Genomic DNA, 18,092 nt, shown 5'->3' on the forward strand with positions numbered 1-18,092 from the left:
CAACTTCCAGGGGCACTTTCTGCCACTCGAGGTTCGATATATCAGGAGGCGCTGCTATTTTTGTTCAATGTAAACATAATTTTTGCTATATATACTCATTGTAACTATACCGTGCCCAGAAATTGCTCGATATATAGAATAATTCTATGTAAACGGGTTCGATATAGTCGGGTTCGACTGTACTTGTTGCTGCGTGCACTTGTTGAGTTGCATTGTTTGCATCCACCCTGTAACGGCCTTATGGCTGACATTATTCATAAATGAATAAATAAATAATGGTGGGGAGGCCAGTGCCCCTCTCCACCACCTTGCTTAATCCGGTTGCTGATTGTGTTGACTCGTTCAACTGTTTAACTCTGTTTCCTGTGCACTCCGATCGCGTGTAATAAGCCATGGCTGTCGGCGTTCAAGTATGGCATTGCCATAACTGCAAAGCGGGGTCACGGATGGCACGCGACATGCGAGCTCCAACGAGGCATTGCGTAGGTGGCCCTAAAAAGGGCCTTTTAAAAAATGCAAGACGGTTGCCACGGCAGCCACTTGCCGACATCCTTTTCCAAGGAGTCCAGGTGCTCCACGTAAAACAATGAAAGGTCCCTCACGAAAACAAAGCCCCAGGGGGATTGAACCCTCTGCAGGGCTTTCTATGAGGACAACGTTGAGGCAATCTGCCTTACCACGTTATCGCTGCCTTTGTTGCCATCACTGTCGCCGTTGCTATCTGATGTAAGCATGTTCGGGACGATACTCTCATTGGTTGGAAGCACTTCATTTCCAAATCTATAGCAGAGTGATTTCTTTTCACCAGCAATGTCGTGCGTTGCCGATGATCAGCAGACAGCCAAATGAGGATGAGAAACCACGTAGCGAGGAATGACTTCGACGCAACCAACAAAGAGAAGCATAAGCGGCTTAGTCTGTTTGCAGAATTGCGCAGCATGGGAGGCTAACGAGCAATCTGGCAGCAGCACTCAGTGCCGTCAGCGAAGATGTCGCAGTCCATTGTTTCGGAAGGTGGCGAGGCATAGATCTACAGGCACAGCCCATTCGCGTTTGGAGGGTTGGAAGGATGACAGGAGAGAGGTGCTCGAGGCTGGCAATGCAGAGAAGGCTGGAAAACAGCCCATGGTGGCATGCAGCAGCCCAAATTTCCCTTCTTTTTACTTTTCAAGGATTTTGCATTCTATTACCTTTCCGCACGGACACCCAGTAGCCAGACTTCATTGTTATAGCCGATAATGCGGCATGGGGGCATTGTAGTAAGTGTAAGTAGTAAAAACATACAGAAGTTCACGGTGCAGCGGCTTCTCATTGTTATAACTGATACAGTCGTTGACCGATAAATCGGACACCGATAATCCAAACATGCTCGGTGAAAATGACTGATATTTCGGACAGCCGCCAGCTCTACATTTGATTATATAGACTCCATGGTTGTAGCATACACAGACTCTGCCGCCATTATCTCCTCTGGCAACCTTGACAAGAAATCAAATATGGCCTCAGAGATTGCATGTTAGACGGTAATCCTTGAGGCCTTGCCTTGATGGCAGCACTATGCCACAGATTTAACCGCAAATGCCAATCTTCGAGGCGTTGCCGGAATTATACGTCACATCAACATTGCCATCATCACATCCTATTCAGGCAACTCTATGCATTGCCTGCTCTCGTCATTTTGCTTGTTTAGTTTGCGTTCCACACAACACACTGCTGGCTCCAAGAAGTCTTTCTCGTGAACTTATCGACAGGCTGTATTAAATGGCACCAACATTGCCCCGCAGCCCGAAGGACTCCACAACTGAAGAGCCTCAACCAGCTGCCTACCACAACGTGCTGAAATGCAGAGATCATTGATGACCTGCTAGGCGGCAGTGTGCAGATTTCTGCCGCCGTTACATTTGAAGACTTTGCAGACGTCGACAGCGCGATGTCATGTGCCGAACTGGGTGACAATGAAATAATTGAACAAGCTCTCTCACTATCAAACAATGACTAACTCAGATGATGATAATGTGCCGTGTGCTCAAAAGCCTTCACATGCAGATCTGACTCAAGCCTTTGCAGTCCTTGCATCGGCGTATAGCACAAAACTGGCAGAAATACAAGCATACTTCGTTGCACATATGCGGAAGTGCACGCAGCAACGAATCGGCCACTTATTCCTTGCACAGGGGCCTTAAAAAGGAAATAAAATTATCTTTTTTTGGATAAATTAGTTTTTTCTGACATGCGATAGTTCAGACTTAAAGGGCCACTGAAACTGTTCAGACAAATTTTGTAGGCACATAGGGCACAGCTAAAGTTATTCATTCGCACCACAATTTGTGTGAAACATCTCATATTAAGACAGCTACAGATCATTACAAGTTACCCTCCTCCATAGTCATGCATTTTCTCCTCAACTCGTTCGCCAAGTGATCGGGGCTAAGCTCCACCTTCACTGGCTTTGCGTCATGATGGCACGTCGTGTCGTCGACTTCGGGTTCTTTAGGAGCGGGCGTGCGAAGCCTCTCCAAACTCTCCGCCAGCTGCTTGGCAGTCAACCCCAAGTGAGAGCTATCGAAGCAGTGTGCGTCGCGAGCATTCTGTCGCAGTGCTGAACGTGTCTGGTATTCCGATAACCAAAGGCGAGCTGGAGGTTTCAATGGATGGCTGGAGGCATAAACTCAACCTGATAAAGGAACTTTAGCGTAGCCGTACGTGAGCAGCCTGATAGGTCTGCACGGTCCAGCCACCTGTTGGTGCGGAACTTAACCAGCCAAACAAAGCACTAATATTGCTCTAACCAAGTGGAAAACATTTTAAACATTTGCAAAAACAACGTGTTAGCAATTGCACTCCTGTGTAAAATTTACACAAGCAGCAAAGAAGAATGGATTTTGTTACTGCTACTGTGTGTGGTTGAGCTCTATGCACACCAGGTGGCTGCACACCACGGAGACCATTCACATTTGCGCTTCTGCTCTTCCCGTGAAACGGCACGGTCAAACAGCCAGGCCCTGTCCTCTTGCTCTTTACCCAAATACCAGACTCGCGAAACGCTATTGCATTAGTAATCTTCCAGTGTAAAGTGACAGCCGCAAATCCTGGCACCAATCGGATAGCGGCAGTCCGATGCGCTGCAGCCAGTCCGCTGACATATTGCCAGTTGCTACGTTTGCACCCCACAATGCAACAAAGTCTAATGATGATGCTCACCAATAGACTGAGACCAACTGACCGACTCTGACCATGGAGCTCTCGTCAAAATGGAGCCCGTAACACAAGCAGAGGACGCTTGCTGTGTGCCGAAAGTGCTTAAGTCGAGTGATACGCCTGCTGCGGGACAGAGTTTATTTGTTCACAAAATGGAAACGCTGACCGGACACTGATAACATTTGACATGCCAATTAGCAGGACGGTCAAGGAAAGAGACGCACACAGCGTGCTTGTCACAACAGGTGTGCGTTTCAATGTGATGCTTGCAATAACAGCAGACGGTCCGAAGCAGCTGTGAGGACGAGCTGGGGCGCGATTGCAGATCGCTGTTCGGGGCGCACATTCAGTTTTGCCATTCAGTTTTGACAGCGAGTGCCCGCGTTCATCGAGCGAGATTCCTTCCTGTTTGCCTGTGCATGTGACACCAGGCTTGTTAATTTAGCTAGTAGTCGAAAGTTTATACAGCTGATAAAACTATTATCCTTACTTTGTATAGCTGTTTACTAATTTGCTATCAATGCTTCGCCTTTTGGGCAAAACTTACTTTTTCATCATGTCTAAATGTGACTTCATTAGGAACAGGTTTGACAGTACTGGAATATGTTACCTTGATCAGCACTTCTTTCTGATGAATATAACACTGCACAACATGCATCCGGTGACACGCCATTTCCTTGTCACATTATTGTCATTGCCAAGGTGCCCCAGGTAACAGTAACCTGTTGTTGCTCCTTTATAAGCTCCTTAGTTGTCCGGATGTTCAGTTCAGTGTTCAGTCAACAATGTACACCCGTGAGCAAAAGTAAACGGACCAGGCATTGCGCAATAAAACTCATTTTCTGCTCCGTCAGTTAATGTAACTTGAAATTAAAGTATGCAGTCCAAACTTGGCATTACAAGTTTTCTAGTGGACTCATCAGTTTTCGTTTATGCATGCTAATTATGGAAAGATTCTGTTCTTTCGGCGACCCTTTGGTCCGCATACTTTTGCTCACGGGTGTACAGTGTGGTCCACTGTTAAAAGGAACACACATAGGCACACCTTTGCTTTTATTGCGCCCTAGTTGCAAGTGGCTGTGGAAATTGCAATGTTGGTGCACTGCACGGATGTGCTGAAAGGAGTCGAAGCTACCAACCACAAGTTATCTGCTGCAAACCTAGGCAATCCGGGCACCCTAGGCACCCCAGGGAAATCCGGGCAACCGGGCATCCAGGCAACCTAGGGAAATCCGAGCATGCTCTGCCCTCGAGTGTTCCTTTTACCAGTTGGACCATTCTACAAATGAGCCTCACATTTTTTTTATAAATGAACTTCACACCAACTTTATATTTCACTCCGCTTAGGAATGAGAAAGTACAGTAGAACCTCAGTGATACAATCCCGTTTCGTGCAATTTCAGGGCCTCTAGATCCCTTGAACAAGAAAAGGTGTGAGGCATGCGTCAGGGAGGAGGCACGCAGCTTTCCCATAGTGCTCTGCCAGTGTCATGCGAAAATGCTGGCACACACTCAGTTCTCTCTTCCAGTACTAACGAATCTCACGTGTCATCGAACGTTGCATTCACACCTACCAACCCTACTGCGATAAGAATCTGCACCTATCTTGTTTCCTAGCACGCATAGCATAGTGCTGCTAGAAGTGCACCTGAAATAATTAATAGGTGACAACCCGAATGTGCTGCCATTTCCTGCTGCAAAGTGAGCAGCACGTGTTGCTCTGGTGGAATCCTGTCCTAGCGTTACCCATGGGCTCAATTTTGCATTGGTTTCCCATCGCTGTCTTTAAACACTATGCAATAGGAAAATGACAATGCGTGTTATCAGGCCACTTGAGCCCCAGCAGCTCGACATGCATCTGCGTCTCGTGCTGCAACATTCGCGCCTAGTGGGCACCTCAGTACTTCCCGCCAGAATGACCCTCTCAAAGAAGCTGCTGACCCAGGCCGAATTTTAAAAAGTTGACAGTAACTTTAGCATGCGCTATAGAGGACATTATCATTCAAATGCGTTCTTACTTCCTATTGTTTTCTCCCACCAAAGCTCGTGGGTTCGACCATCAATGGTGGCTCCATCAATTTTGGTGCCATTGAATTGTGGTGCCACATTGCCGAATGGTCAACTTTTCAATAACGCCGGACAACGGATTTTTCAACGCATGAAGCAATTAAGTCTTGCGCTTTAAAACCACAAACGTAAGCTTACTGAATCTACAAAAATGACAAGCATGCCATAGGCCATTTGGGCCTTACAATTTCAGTGTGGATTGGCGTCTTGAACTGCAATGATTCGTGCAACACTTCGCATCACGGAGACGTCAACTAGAGCTAAGTCTGCCAAATTTTTTGGTGGCTTTGAATAGTGCATTTTCTTGATTAATGTGGGTTTTTTTTCCCTCGCATTTTTCCTCAGAACGTATGAATGAGGTTCACTGTATTCCAGACTCGTTTTGATATTGAGAGGTTGTTATTCTAAAATATTTCTATTTGATTTGATTAGAAAATTCCACTATATGAACACCTCTAGTAAGGTTGTGCTATCCTGGTCAAACGTTTAACAGCTATGCCAAATGACATAATATGGCAGAGGTCTCGGAAATTCTTGCAATTTCCCATCTTAGACAGTTCCAACTACATTACATAGGCCAGTGCATGGGCTGTCACTGACAGCGCCAATCAAACAAGCTTAACCAAAGGACAACTAGCCCATGTACTCACTAGTCAGAGTAGCAGGCGGGTCCACGGGTGCTGCTTCAGCTTCAGTTGTTGTTGCCACCTGTGGGCAGAACAATCAGGAACAATCATTTGCTTGTTTATTGTGCATGGCAGCTGTTTAGGGGTTACATTAGACGTGCCTAAGGTATGCAGAATGCAGATGGACGAACATTGCTGACATGTAGTGCTTGGGATAAAATGTTACACTGGTATCTTTACAAGCATGACAATGTTCCCAGATTACACCAAAGGCAAAACATAGGTACAAGCAAAATGTGGATAGTTAAAAAAAATGAAACAAAAATTGTCAGACACCGTCAGAGGATGATTCTCAAAGTCAACCAATAGCTTCCCGGCAGACATGCTGAGATGTGCTGCTGGGATGCTTATTGGCTAGCTCTATCAATTATTGCTACTACGAGGAAAGACAGTACTTTGATCTATGGAAATGCCAAAATGCAGTTCGCAAGTGGTTTCAAGCCTCAACACGCAATGAGACAAGTGCCCCATACTGATGTTTTCATCTTCCCTGCAGTGATGGTTAAATACTAGGGGTATGCAAATACTCAAATATTTGATTTCGGCTCGAATAAAGAAAATGAATAATTCGATTCACGAATCGAATTTCTAATATTCAGTTTCTAAAATATTTGATTTTTTGTAATGTCAGTACCTTAGGTTAATGACCTGGCTATCGTCGGTGCCTTGATGCATGCTGTGAGAACGCTGCGCTCAATCTTTTTGGCAAGGGGTTTGACCAGGTCGGCTGGACCAATAGAAATTATTGCTACACAAACAGCACAAAGAACAAAAGCAGTGCATGTGTAAAGATTGAGCCAATTAACTACCAGAAGGCATGCTGATCGCATCGAATATGCAAGTTGAGTGTTAACACGCGTAGATTCGTGCAGACCGGAGCTTTCTACCCACATGTGAGCACACAGACTAACCTGGCACGGGATAGTTGCCGGCTAGTCAACGGCAGACCCAAATGTGCTTCAACGGCTGCCAATCTAGCCAGTATGCGTGATCTCGCGACCGATCACTAATGAGCCACCCATAAGGACATATTACCGACAAGCTTTCTGCAACAGTTTGCAGGCCCTTATCGCATCGGCCAGCGTCAAATTTTTGTCAGGATCACACCATTGGCCACACTGTCTAGCCCGTCAGGCCTAATTGAAGCTGCATCGTCGGGTGTTGGCGACTAAAGTTACGAGCAGATCAATCCACAGCAGTCACACATCCCTCAGAATGCTGACAAAACACAATGCCAGTGAAAGTGAGTGCATGGGATAACCGTTTCATGTTCACGGCTCGCATTTTTGCAAAAACACCGTGTGGTGGCCTTTCGTTCCAAACGATCTTTGTAAGCGCCCAACAGCCTCTTTCTATAGCTTCGAGCAGGTCATCACAAGCATAGCACTGGAATTACATGGCGGGCTCAAAAATATCATGTGACAGTGTGCTGACCCCCGGCTGTAGATGCATTCACATGGACGGCAGATGGATGCGTCCAGGAAAAAGAAAAAAAATAATAAAATAACGGGGGCTTGGGGGGAGGGGCGTCGTGCGAGCTTGCCATGAGGCTTCCGATTTAAGAACTATTTACTGTTAGTGCCAATGACCGTGTGAAGCGGTGCTGAGTGATGCGATGCGAATTCCCCGCTTTCGTCTGTTGTGCAGACTGGCCTTAAGAAATGATGATAACCCACAGAAACCACCTGCCAAAAAGATGAAAACATTCTGCCGTTCTATGGAAGAAAACTGATAAGCAATACTTCCTAAGCAGCAGAAGATTGCCAGTAAGCCCAGTATGGCCCCTTTTAAACTGAAAAAGCTACTGGTATTTAGGTAAACTTTGCTATTTGTTAAGCTTCTGAGGAAAAAAAAAACGCTCACTTCTATTCGACAGACATCCTATAAATAAAGTATTTTTCAAACCTTCGTATGCGACCTGAGCTGTTATCAGTACTGCCGTCCTAATTTCTTTAATAAGAGTAGAGTATACAGTAGAACCTCGTTGATACGTTCCCGTTATGTACGTTTTTCCCAACACCAAGGTTTGCAATTGAGAACACAAAAAATCACCCAATAGAGCTACGCTCATTTTTTACTGGTTCATACGTTTCTGGAAAAATAATTTTTCGGCACGAGAATTCAGTATGTCAACAAGCTGCAATCGTATGATACATTTTCCGGCTGCTAGATCCCATGTAAACAAGAAAATGCATGAGGCACACTCTATTAAGAACAGTATACAGGCGCCCGCTGCGGCAGCTTCACCGCAATACACGCTCGCCCCTCTCCCATGAAAGCACTGGCGCACACTCCATTTTGGTCCCAGCAAATCTTCTCCGGGGTCATCGCACATGGCATTCACAGCTATCACCGCCAATCCTATTACAATAAGTATCTTCGCCTATCTGTTACACAGCACAAGGCGTGAGGCGCGTGTGATCGAGAACAGTAAATATCTGCCCGTTTCGTGTGAAAATGACGGCACACACAGTTTTTTATTCCAGTACCTGCAAATCTCCACCCGGGCCATCGCACACCGCATTCACAGCTGTCACCGCCAAGCCTATTCCGATAAGCACCTTCGCCTACCTGTTTTGTAGCGCATGGTACGTATCGCTATTGGTAGCATTCTGCATGCTTTTAGTAGGCAATAATCCAAACATGCCGCCGTTCTCTGCGGCAGACGGCGCGATGTGGGCATCTCGCTTCACTCAACTTCGGCAGCATCCGGCGTTGCCCCCCAGCTCGATTTCGTTTCAGTTTCTCGTCCCCCTCTTAAAACACCACGTAATAGAAAAACAACAAAATGCGTTTCGGGCTGCTGGAGCACCACCAGCACGATGCACGTCGGCATCTCAGGCCGCAACGATCCGCGCGACGCTTCGCATTACGTAGATGTCAACAATAGCTGAGTCAAATTTTTTTTAGTTACTTTGGATTCTACGTTTCCCCACGGTTCTTTCCAAAACGTGTGATAGAAGTTCTACTGTATTATGCATCTTGATTCATAGGTACCAAGCTTACTGACAGCTACAGTAAAACCTTGTTAATACATACCTGCTTAATAAGTAATTCCTGTTTAAGTACAATTGCAATGAATCCCGCATCCTGTCACCACTGAACCGAACGTATCCGCTGACTGCTTAAGTCACTTACCGCATGCCAAACGGTTAGTGCATAATATTTACTTCATTTTTCAGCGTGTCCAAGCCCAGAATCAGAGAAATGTCATGTGTGCTAACCATAGGTAGCAAAATTGCAGCACACGGACTTTCCACAGCAATGTCAGAACAGGGTGGTCATGATGTGTTTCTAGCTCCCATAGCTTCTGGTGGTTCCACGTAGTTCACGACAACAACGTGGAAGTGGATGATGGCCCTGTCATCTCCGATGCGGCATGTGCGTTTACCGTCATGAAGGCGTTCGCAGAGAAGTGGGGCATGATGTAGAAACTGGTCTGTGGCCTTGCCGAGTTTGACGATACCATAATCTTTGCAAGGCCACCGCTGTGGCACGTGAAAATCGCAGACTATTTGCGGCCTGCTCGCAAATAAAACTTCGCCTTAGTGTAAGTTTTGAGGGAGAACTAAGACATGTTTTTTTTCTTGCCGGTGAGTCTATAGCTGCTCATGTGCCATTGCCAATTAATTAGCACATCGCTTAGGGCTCACCTGATCCACATTCCCCACCAACTACGCATTAACAAGGTTTTACTGTACGAAGATTCTTGTTAAGTAACGTGATTAGCTTTCGGAGTATGCACAGCACTGTCTTTTCCACAAAATTTGGAAGCATAAAACTGTGTTACATTTCCTGGTATAGAATATTCGGATTTCTTTTTGTTGATTCGATTCAAAATCTACTATTCAGTATTTGCGCGCCCTTCTTACATACCATAAACTTATAAGCCGCATACCGTGGCTGTGGCCAACGTCTTGTGAAACCCGTGACACTGGTGCTTTCTTTCGCCAGTGCTCACACATAGCATGTCATGTTCGACAAAAAACAATGCTTGTTGTGGCGAGCATGGGAAAATCATGCAGTTCAGGCACAAATATCCGCCACATGACACTAACGGTGCAATTTCGGCTAGAATGTCTGCATAATTGCTATGGCATTAGTCAACATGCAAGAGTATATGCACACATGCTCGAGGGACCGTTGCCAGACAGAAAGTGGATGAAAAGCCAAACTGACGACTGACTGACCTGCACTGCTTCGGCAAGTGTTGTGGCCGCCGCAGCGCTCTGCTGCGGCGGTGGGGGCAGCGTTGGGTCCATCCCGAGCCTCTTCATCTGCACGGCTATGTCGAAGAGGTAGTCGTAGCATTCGCACCTGCAACGCCACCGTTTGTACACCGGTCACGACACAAGCGACAGTGTTACTTGTTGGGATGGCTGCATTATGGGCAAACCTGGATTTAATTGAACCGGATTTTTCTGAAAGCAGTTTCTCTAAATTCAACTCCAGCTAATTTGGTCCAGATAAGAGGTTTCGGTCGACATCCATACATTTCTACAAAGTTTTTGTTATTTCAATCTTAAGATTGACCTTCACCAGATATTTCAAACTTGAGTAGTCAGCAAGCACACAATTGATCGCAATGGTGATACCAACCACGGTCCCTTTAGTGGCAGCGTCTGCCTTGGTGCGTTTAGGGGAAAATGAATACTTCAAACAAACGCCATGCTCTGCCAAAGATGGCTATTTTTGGACTATCACAGGAAGAATTTCAAGTGAGAATGGTAGCTCACAATCAATGATTACAGTAGTTACCTAATTCTATCGCACAGCCCTTTTTCTTTTTCAATGAAATTGGTCTGAAGTTTACCTACGCGGTGCAATCAAATAAGAAATTAAAACCACATTTGCGGGGTTCACAGCAGTAACTATCTACGGAGTTACCATAGCCAGCATCATTGCCATTGCCATCCCAAGATGGTGACAGACTCATCTCTCGCATACCATGCTCACACACTGGTGCAGCGCAACAATGACAATGTGCCGCTTTCAGTCTTAGAGTACGAAAGCTCATTCGGAAGATAGGTTATCTTACATGCTCAGCTAGTGACAACAACTTGCGTCACTTGTTTTTAGTGGTACAGGAAGTTACATGCATTGTAAGACGAGCCAGTGAAATGGTTGTCACAGGTGCGGGCCACCATCCCATATGTGATTGTTGCAGAGTCGTTTGAGAAATGAACAATATCAAATACACAATGGATCAAACAGAGGACATGCAGTAGAACACAGGCAGCAATAAACTGCTGCCTGAGAGTTATGACGGCAGACAACTGAGTGTCTAGTGCAAATAAATTTCTATTCTGTTAAAGTCAAATACGTCAGTTTCTTCTTTTTACTACAGTAAAATCTCGTTAAACTGTTCCTGCTTAAACAGTAGTTTTGTTTTAAAAGTAGTAAAGTCAAATCTCTGACTCAGCAGCCATTGAACATAATGCGTTTTGTATTCGCATAGACCGTACCAGCTAAGTGCATACATATTGGTTAACACGTAGTGTTTCTACTTTTCATCGCGCAATCATGGCTGTGAATGTCCTCACCGGGTGGCCCGGCAGAAAAACAAGCCTCAGAGATCAAAACAACAGCCTCCAAGCACCCTGTGCATTTGCGCATGAAGCCACATCAACATCATTTCAGTGCCGTGCCTATGGCCATGCCACAGAGCGTTGCAGCGCCGTGCAACGTAGAAATGGTGCCGTGCTGAAGCTTGAATAAAAAACGCCAGGTGCTCAGCATAGAAGAAAAATTGGACATTGTTCGTGCTATCGAACATGGCTCGAAGTCGACACTGGCACGCGATAGGGATCTACCGTTGACTACGGTGTGTGGCATTTGGAATGCGAAGATGTTGCTTGGCAGCGCTGCTGCCACCGCGAACAGATGTCGGTTATGAGGTTCAACTTTTCCCCATCGTTGCCTCTGTTGTTGCCAAAGTGCTGGCTAGCAACAGTGATGAGGATGAGACGGAAAGCGACAGCACGGGCAATTGAGGCCCGACAGTGGCAGAAGCAACGCATTACGTCAGCCTCAGGAATGCAACCGTCGCGACGAGACCAGCCACCCGCAATAAAAAAGGCGTCCCGGGACTTCTGCAGCACTACCGCAAGCGTACATGGAAAATATGCAACGCCAACAAGGAATCTGCCATGCAAGTGTTTACCGAGAAGAGGGAGCTGGGCTGAAAAGCTGGCTCGCAGCTTCAGTAAGTTTGAGGCCGCTGTCATCGCTGCTAGGCCGCTGCAGCATCAGACGAAAATAACATGTTTGTTGTGCGCAGTAAATAAATACTACATGTTTTTTCCCCTTTCATCACACTCTCTTCGAGTTCCGTTTTTGACAGGTAAGTGGGCGATCTCCATGCTATTTCGGTTAAGCAGTACTACCGTTTAGTACATACTTTTTCTGAGCTCTAGTCAACTACAGTTTAACGAGGTTTCACTGTACTGCGAAAATCGGTGGCCATGCCACACGTTTCTTGCAAAAAACTTGGGTGCGTGTCAGATTTCTACTTTGTTTAGGAGCTTTGATGTCATTTCCATGTTAGTTTTTTGCTTTGGACACACAGAAAATAGGTGCACACTTGATTTGGGGGTGTGTTAGAATAATTACTGGCGAAAGAATTGGCGGTACCTTGGGGAATTTTTTTGCGTGTCATGTTTAATTGCACCCACCGAATAATTTGACCAATTTGGTCGGTCCCTTCAATATCCGTTTAATTAAAGGATGTCTACTGTAACTTATTTTAAAAAGTCCTGATTCCTCAACGGATAGTTGTGAACACTAGTGCTTTGAAAACTTTGAAGCAACACAGAGAACCCAATGTCCATTGCAATTTAATGAAGGATTAAAGGCAGAAACTTGGAAAAGAAATGTAACACAAGAAATCTTTTTCTGTTCAAAATGCCTTGAAATATATTTACACCTTGCTACACCAGACCTGCCTACAATAAGGTTTCAAAAATACTACAGTCAAAGCCCAAATATCCTAAATTTTGGTTAAAAGTACTAAAAGTGCTTTAGAACTCAAGATGTGAACCATTTATTAAAATATTTCACCACATTTGTTCTGTAAGAACGCTATAAACAGGTACACTGCTCTATGTTCACAGCTAAAATGATCTGCATTATAGACGAAATACAGTGAAACCTCATTACTAGAAACACCATATTAACAAAGTTTTCAAAAATCCCCTGCTGACTTCTTATAGTTTCAATGTACCAAGTGGTAAAAAATAATCTTAACATTGTTGGTTTTTTTTGTGTTCTCGATCACGAACGTTGGCACCAGCAAACCGTATTTAATGGGATCCTACCAACAAGGTTCTACTGTATATGATATTTAGAGAAACCACTGCAATGTCCTTTTACAGGCTGAAAAAGATGTCACAAAGGTTGCTTAAAGAAGCATATACAGTTGACATCTGTTAGTTCGACCCTGACAGGACTGACGAAATTTATCGAATTATCTGGTGGCTCAAATTAAACAAGATGCAGAAAAATTGACAAAACACATCGCAGTTTCATTTTTTTCATCATCATCATCATTTTTATTTGCACTACTGAATAAAGGTGAAAAAGGGAAAGCCGGAAAAAAAGCCCTAAATTTCTTCGGCTTGACAAAGCTCCGGACTCCCAGACAGGCACGGTAGCGGCTGGTGTGCAACACAATCACGCATAAAGTGTGGATGTAACAGCATTTTAAACAAGTATATGCAGATACTTTCATGTTATGGAAACTAGTTATAATACAGTTGTGTAAAGTAACTTCCATTATACAATTACAATCTGTTATCTTCCATATTATTTAACACAGACTCAATCTCACATATCACAAGAATGCAAAAGCAATATATATACACACATACACACATGTACACACACACACACATACACACATGTACACACACACACACACACACACACACACACACATATATACATATATATATACATATATATACATAAATATAACAAATTTCATGGAAGTGTACAATAAACACAAGTTGCCACCAGGAAACATTCTTTTTTTTAGAAATTATTGTACATATCTGCAAATATATATGTGCATCTATGTTTAAAAAATACAAAAAAAAATCTACATATAGGCTGCTGTTTTCGCGATAGACACCCCGGTAACGTAGCCCAGGGCATCATCACATCCTCAAATTTTAGAAACGCGAAGACGTCCTTTGCAGAATTCAGTTTACAACTCAACCACTGCCATGTGGTCCAGGCACAATCAGTGCAGCGGAAACCTGGTTTCTAGGAATAAAAGTTACAAGTGTGAACGTATAGACACAACATGATAAGTTCTGCGGAACTGTTAGAGTAGTTAAGAATACACATCTATAAGAATAAATCAAATATTTTATTTTTGTTTAGAGATAACACATCAACATTTCGTTGGCTGAAATAGTTAAGTAGGGAAGGTAGTGTATGTTTAAGGCGTTGACAGCCATAATTAGTACGTGAGAAAGGGATCTGCCATGGTGCCTGGCGACGATACGAATATGTGCTTCTATTTTCTTGTAAAGTTGCCAGGGTTAGGAATGAATCGAGTTTTCCCAGCATAGCATTCTTATAAGTTAGTAATGTTTTGAATTTATGTATGTCACGAGCTCTGATTATTCTGTTTTGTTAGAAAAGCTTTTGCGTATGAAAAATAACACATCTTGTTTTGATTTCATTGAGGATGAGGCCGTTTGCCTTACACCATGCTCGAAGCCCATAACAAACTGAGCTTGCTATAGGCGTTATTTCTTTTAAATCTTTGCCTGTAAACAAAACAGAGCAGTCGTCTACATACGCGACAAATTTACACATATCGCTTACTTGTACAATATCATTAATGTAATACAGGAAAAGTATCGGGCCAAGGATGCTACCTTGGGGCACACCCGCTGTCGAAGGTTTTATCTGCGATCTGTTCTCATTAACTTCAACAAACTAATGTCGGCTTTCTAAATAGGATCAGATAAGTTCAAGTGTTATTCCTCTGAAGCTATATTTTTCCAGCTTTACAGCAGCAATTTATGGTTGACTCTATCAAAGGCTTTGCTGAAGTCTAAGTATAACCCTAAAGTCACAATTTTTTTTTCAATGTTCTCTAGATTAAGCTCCTTCTGTATATTTAAAGCAGTTTCCGTAGACTGTTTTTTCTTAAACCCGTGTTGACAGTCGGTTAGCAAGCCATGTTCTTGTGAAAAATTATCAATACTAAAGTTAACAATTTTTTCGAGTCCCTTTGATAGCACAGGAAGTATAGATACAGGTCGATAATTGCTAATATTATTTTTGTCACCTCCTTCGTGAATAACTATTACTCTCGCTACCTGCATATTACGTGGGAAAACTCCGGTTGACAGGGAAATATTTAAAATATGCATTACTGCAGGTACAAGTAAGTCTATGACGTACTTAATTGGCCTAATTTCTAAGTCATCTACGTCTCGACTGTGGCTATTTTTCAAGGATGAAAATGTTGTAATCACCTCAGGGATGCTAGTAGGCTTTAAAAATAAAGATTCTCTTAATGAAACTGCATGCATTGTATCTTGAATGTCGTGGTCTATGCATCCTACTTTAACAAAGAAATTGTTAAAATGGTTCGCAAGTTCTGTACCACCTACAAAGGTGCCATCAATGTTCAACGTATCTGTTCGTGTATCGACTGATTTCCTATTTAGTGTTTCATTTATTTTTTCCATACTTTGTCACTTCTGCGCATGCAATCATTGCTAAATATACAGCTGTAGTAATCATTTTTCGCCTTTTCTTTTTCTTTGTTCGATTTATTCCTAAACTGTTTATATTCTTTCCACTTTGACAAGTCCTTCGGCTTGATAAAAGACAGATAAAGCTTATCTTTTTGGTTGACTTGCCTAATGAGTTCTTTCGAGATCCATGGCTTGCGCGACTTACTTCCACTCCCATACTTTTCAAGCGGAAATGATTTGTAGTACAGCATTTTCAGTTTGCTCATAAATTTATCATATATATTTATGATATATATATATATTTGGCAGTATTTGCCCTCGAATAAAGCATGCACCAATTCTTTCTGTCTCTAAAGTAGTAAAATAAAGTAGAAATGACACTAAAGTTACTAAACAAAGGAATCTACTGCACACTATATTTTTTTAGCAAGAAAAACTTGCACAATGTCGGCCAGTTACCTAAAGTCAGCTTCGCCACACGTTTTTTCTTCAAAGTCAGCTTTGCCAAGATACAGTGAAACCTTGTTAAACCGTATTTGGACGGAGCTCGAAAAAAGTATGTACTAAATGGTAGTACTGCTTAACCGAAATAACATGAGATCGCCCACTTACCTGTCGAAAACGGAACTCGGGGAGAGTGTGATGAATGGGAAAAAAACATGTAGTATTTATTCATTTCGCGTGACGAAAGTGTTATTTTCGTTTGATGCCGCGGCGGCCTAGCACGACTACAGCGGCCTCAAACTTACTGAAGCTGCGTGCCAGCTTTTCAGCCAGCCCCCTCTTCTCGGCAAACACTCACATGGCAGATTCCTCGTTGACATTACGTAATCTCCATGCACGCGCGCGGTAGTGCTGCAGAAGTCCCGGGACGCCTTTTTTATTGCGGGTGGCTGTTCTCGTCGCAATGATTGCATTCATGAGGCTGACATAACGCGCAGCTTCTGCCACTGCCGGGCCCGAATTGCCTGTGCTGTCGCTTTCAGTGTCGTCCTCATCACTGTCGCTAGGTGACACTTCGGCAACAACAAATGCAACGATGGCGCAAACCTCGTAGCCTGAGTCTCTTCACGGTCGCAGCAGCACTGCCGAGCAACTTCGCATTCCAAATGCCACACACCGTAGTCAACAGCACATCCTTGTCGCGTGCCAGCGCCGACTTCTTCGTGTAACGTCTGATAGCACGGACGGTGTCAAATTTTTCTTCTATGCTGAGTACTCGCCGTCTTTTTTTATCCGAGCTACGGCATGACGCGAGTCCTCGCTTGCACGACGCCACAAGGCTCTCTGGCACAGCACCGAAATGATGTTGATGTGGTTTCACGCGCAAACGCACAGGGCACTTGGAGGCATTGTTGCGATCTCTGAGGCTTGTTGTTCTGCCGGGCCACCCAATGAAAATGACGCACCACTAGGTTTACGCGACGAAAAGGGGAAACGCTACGCTTTAACCGATGCGTACGCAATAAGCTGGTACAGTTTGTGCAGGTACAAACACATTATGTTCAATGGCCGCTGAGTCAGGGATTTGACTTTACTACTTTTAAAACGAAACAACTGTTTAAGCAGGCACGGTTTAACGAGGTTTTACTTCACATTCGTGTTATGCAGCAAAGAATACGAACGCTGCAAAGGCAGTTTGGCTTCGTGTCTGACTGAACCATGCAGGTAATTTTTGGCCCGATTTTCATCAAAAAGAAAAAGAAAACGGTGCATAGAATCGGGTTAATACCATAATCGCACATTGTGCATGGGAGCCCGCCCCAGGACCCTCGGCTGGGATTGAAATAACTTAAAAATTGAACTAACCGGAGTAGAATTGACGGAAGTCTACGATATACCTAATTGTGTTTATCATGTCATGTATTGGGCTCCTTGGAGCTGTGCAAATATCACATTCGGCCATCTGCTAGAAGCATAAATGATCATTTCAGGGTACACAGCCCTAACGTGCACAAATCAAAAGGCATTTTTTTTTTTGCTACTCATTGCAGCATGATCGGATATCAGCCAGTTTCCAAAAGCTGACGTAATACGAAAAAATGAGAGAATGAGAGAGGTAACCGAGGCTGAAATGACCAACAGGCTGGGCACACAATGCATGAGCTCCCTGTACAACACGTCATCTGGAAAAGAACTCGCGTAGGAGGCACAAGAGTCCATGTGCAGGCTTGTCAGAGGCATCACACATCTGCTTCTTTCGAATAGATCTGATCGAGACTTTTTTTTTTCATTGATATTAATGTATGCACTTATGATAATTATTCCACCTAACGAAGGCATTTTCAAGTCGGATGTGATTATGTTATAATGAGGAACGGGGGAATGAGAAAGTATTCTGAAAACCATGACATCAAGCTGACATACTGGTGTCAGAGTACTGATGTGAAGCACAAAAAACAGAAAGTTGGCCTTCATTTTC

General features: G+C 44.0%; 1 protein-coding gene across 5 annotated transcripts in view; it reads right to left on the bottom strand.

Annotated features, from left to right (window-relative positions):
* The window catches only part of LOC142590549 (uncharacterized), a 112,824-nt gene that overhangs the window by 65,640 nt on the left and 29,092 nt on the right, over positions 1-18,092 (bottom strand). For all 5 annotated transcript variants that reach the window (XM_075702755.1, XM_075702752.1, XM_075702753.1 and 2 more), the window contains exons 9-10: positions 10,142-10,268; positions 5,916-5,973 (exon numbers count right to left, since the gene is read on the bottom strand). In XM_075702755.1, coding sequence (XP_075558870.1) covers positions 5,916-5,973; positions 10,142-10,268 — 185 coding nt within the window. The remainder of the gene's footprint in view (positions 1-5,915; positions 5,974-10,141; positions 10,269-18,092) is intronic.

Source organism: Dermacentor variabilis, chromosome 8, assembly GCF_050947875.1.
Source record: "Dermacentor variabilis isolate Ectoservices chromosome 8, ASM5094787v1, whole genome shotgun sequence".
Lineage (NCBI taxonomy): Eukaryota > Metazoa > Arthropoda > Arachnida > Ixodida > Ixodidae > Dermacentor > Dermacentor variabilis.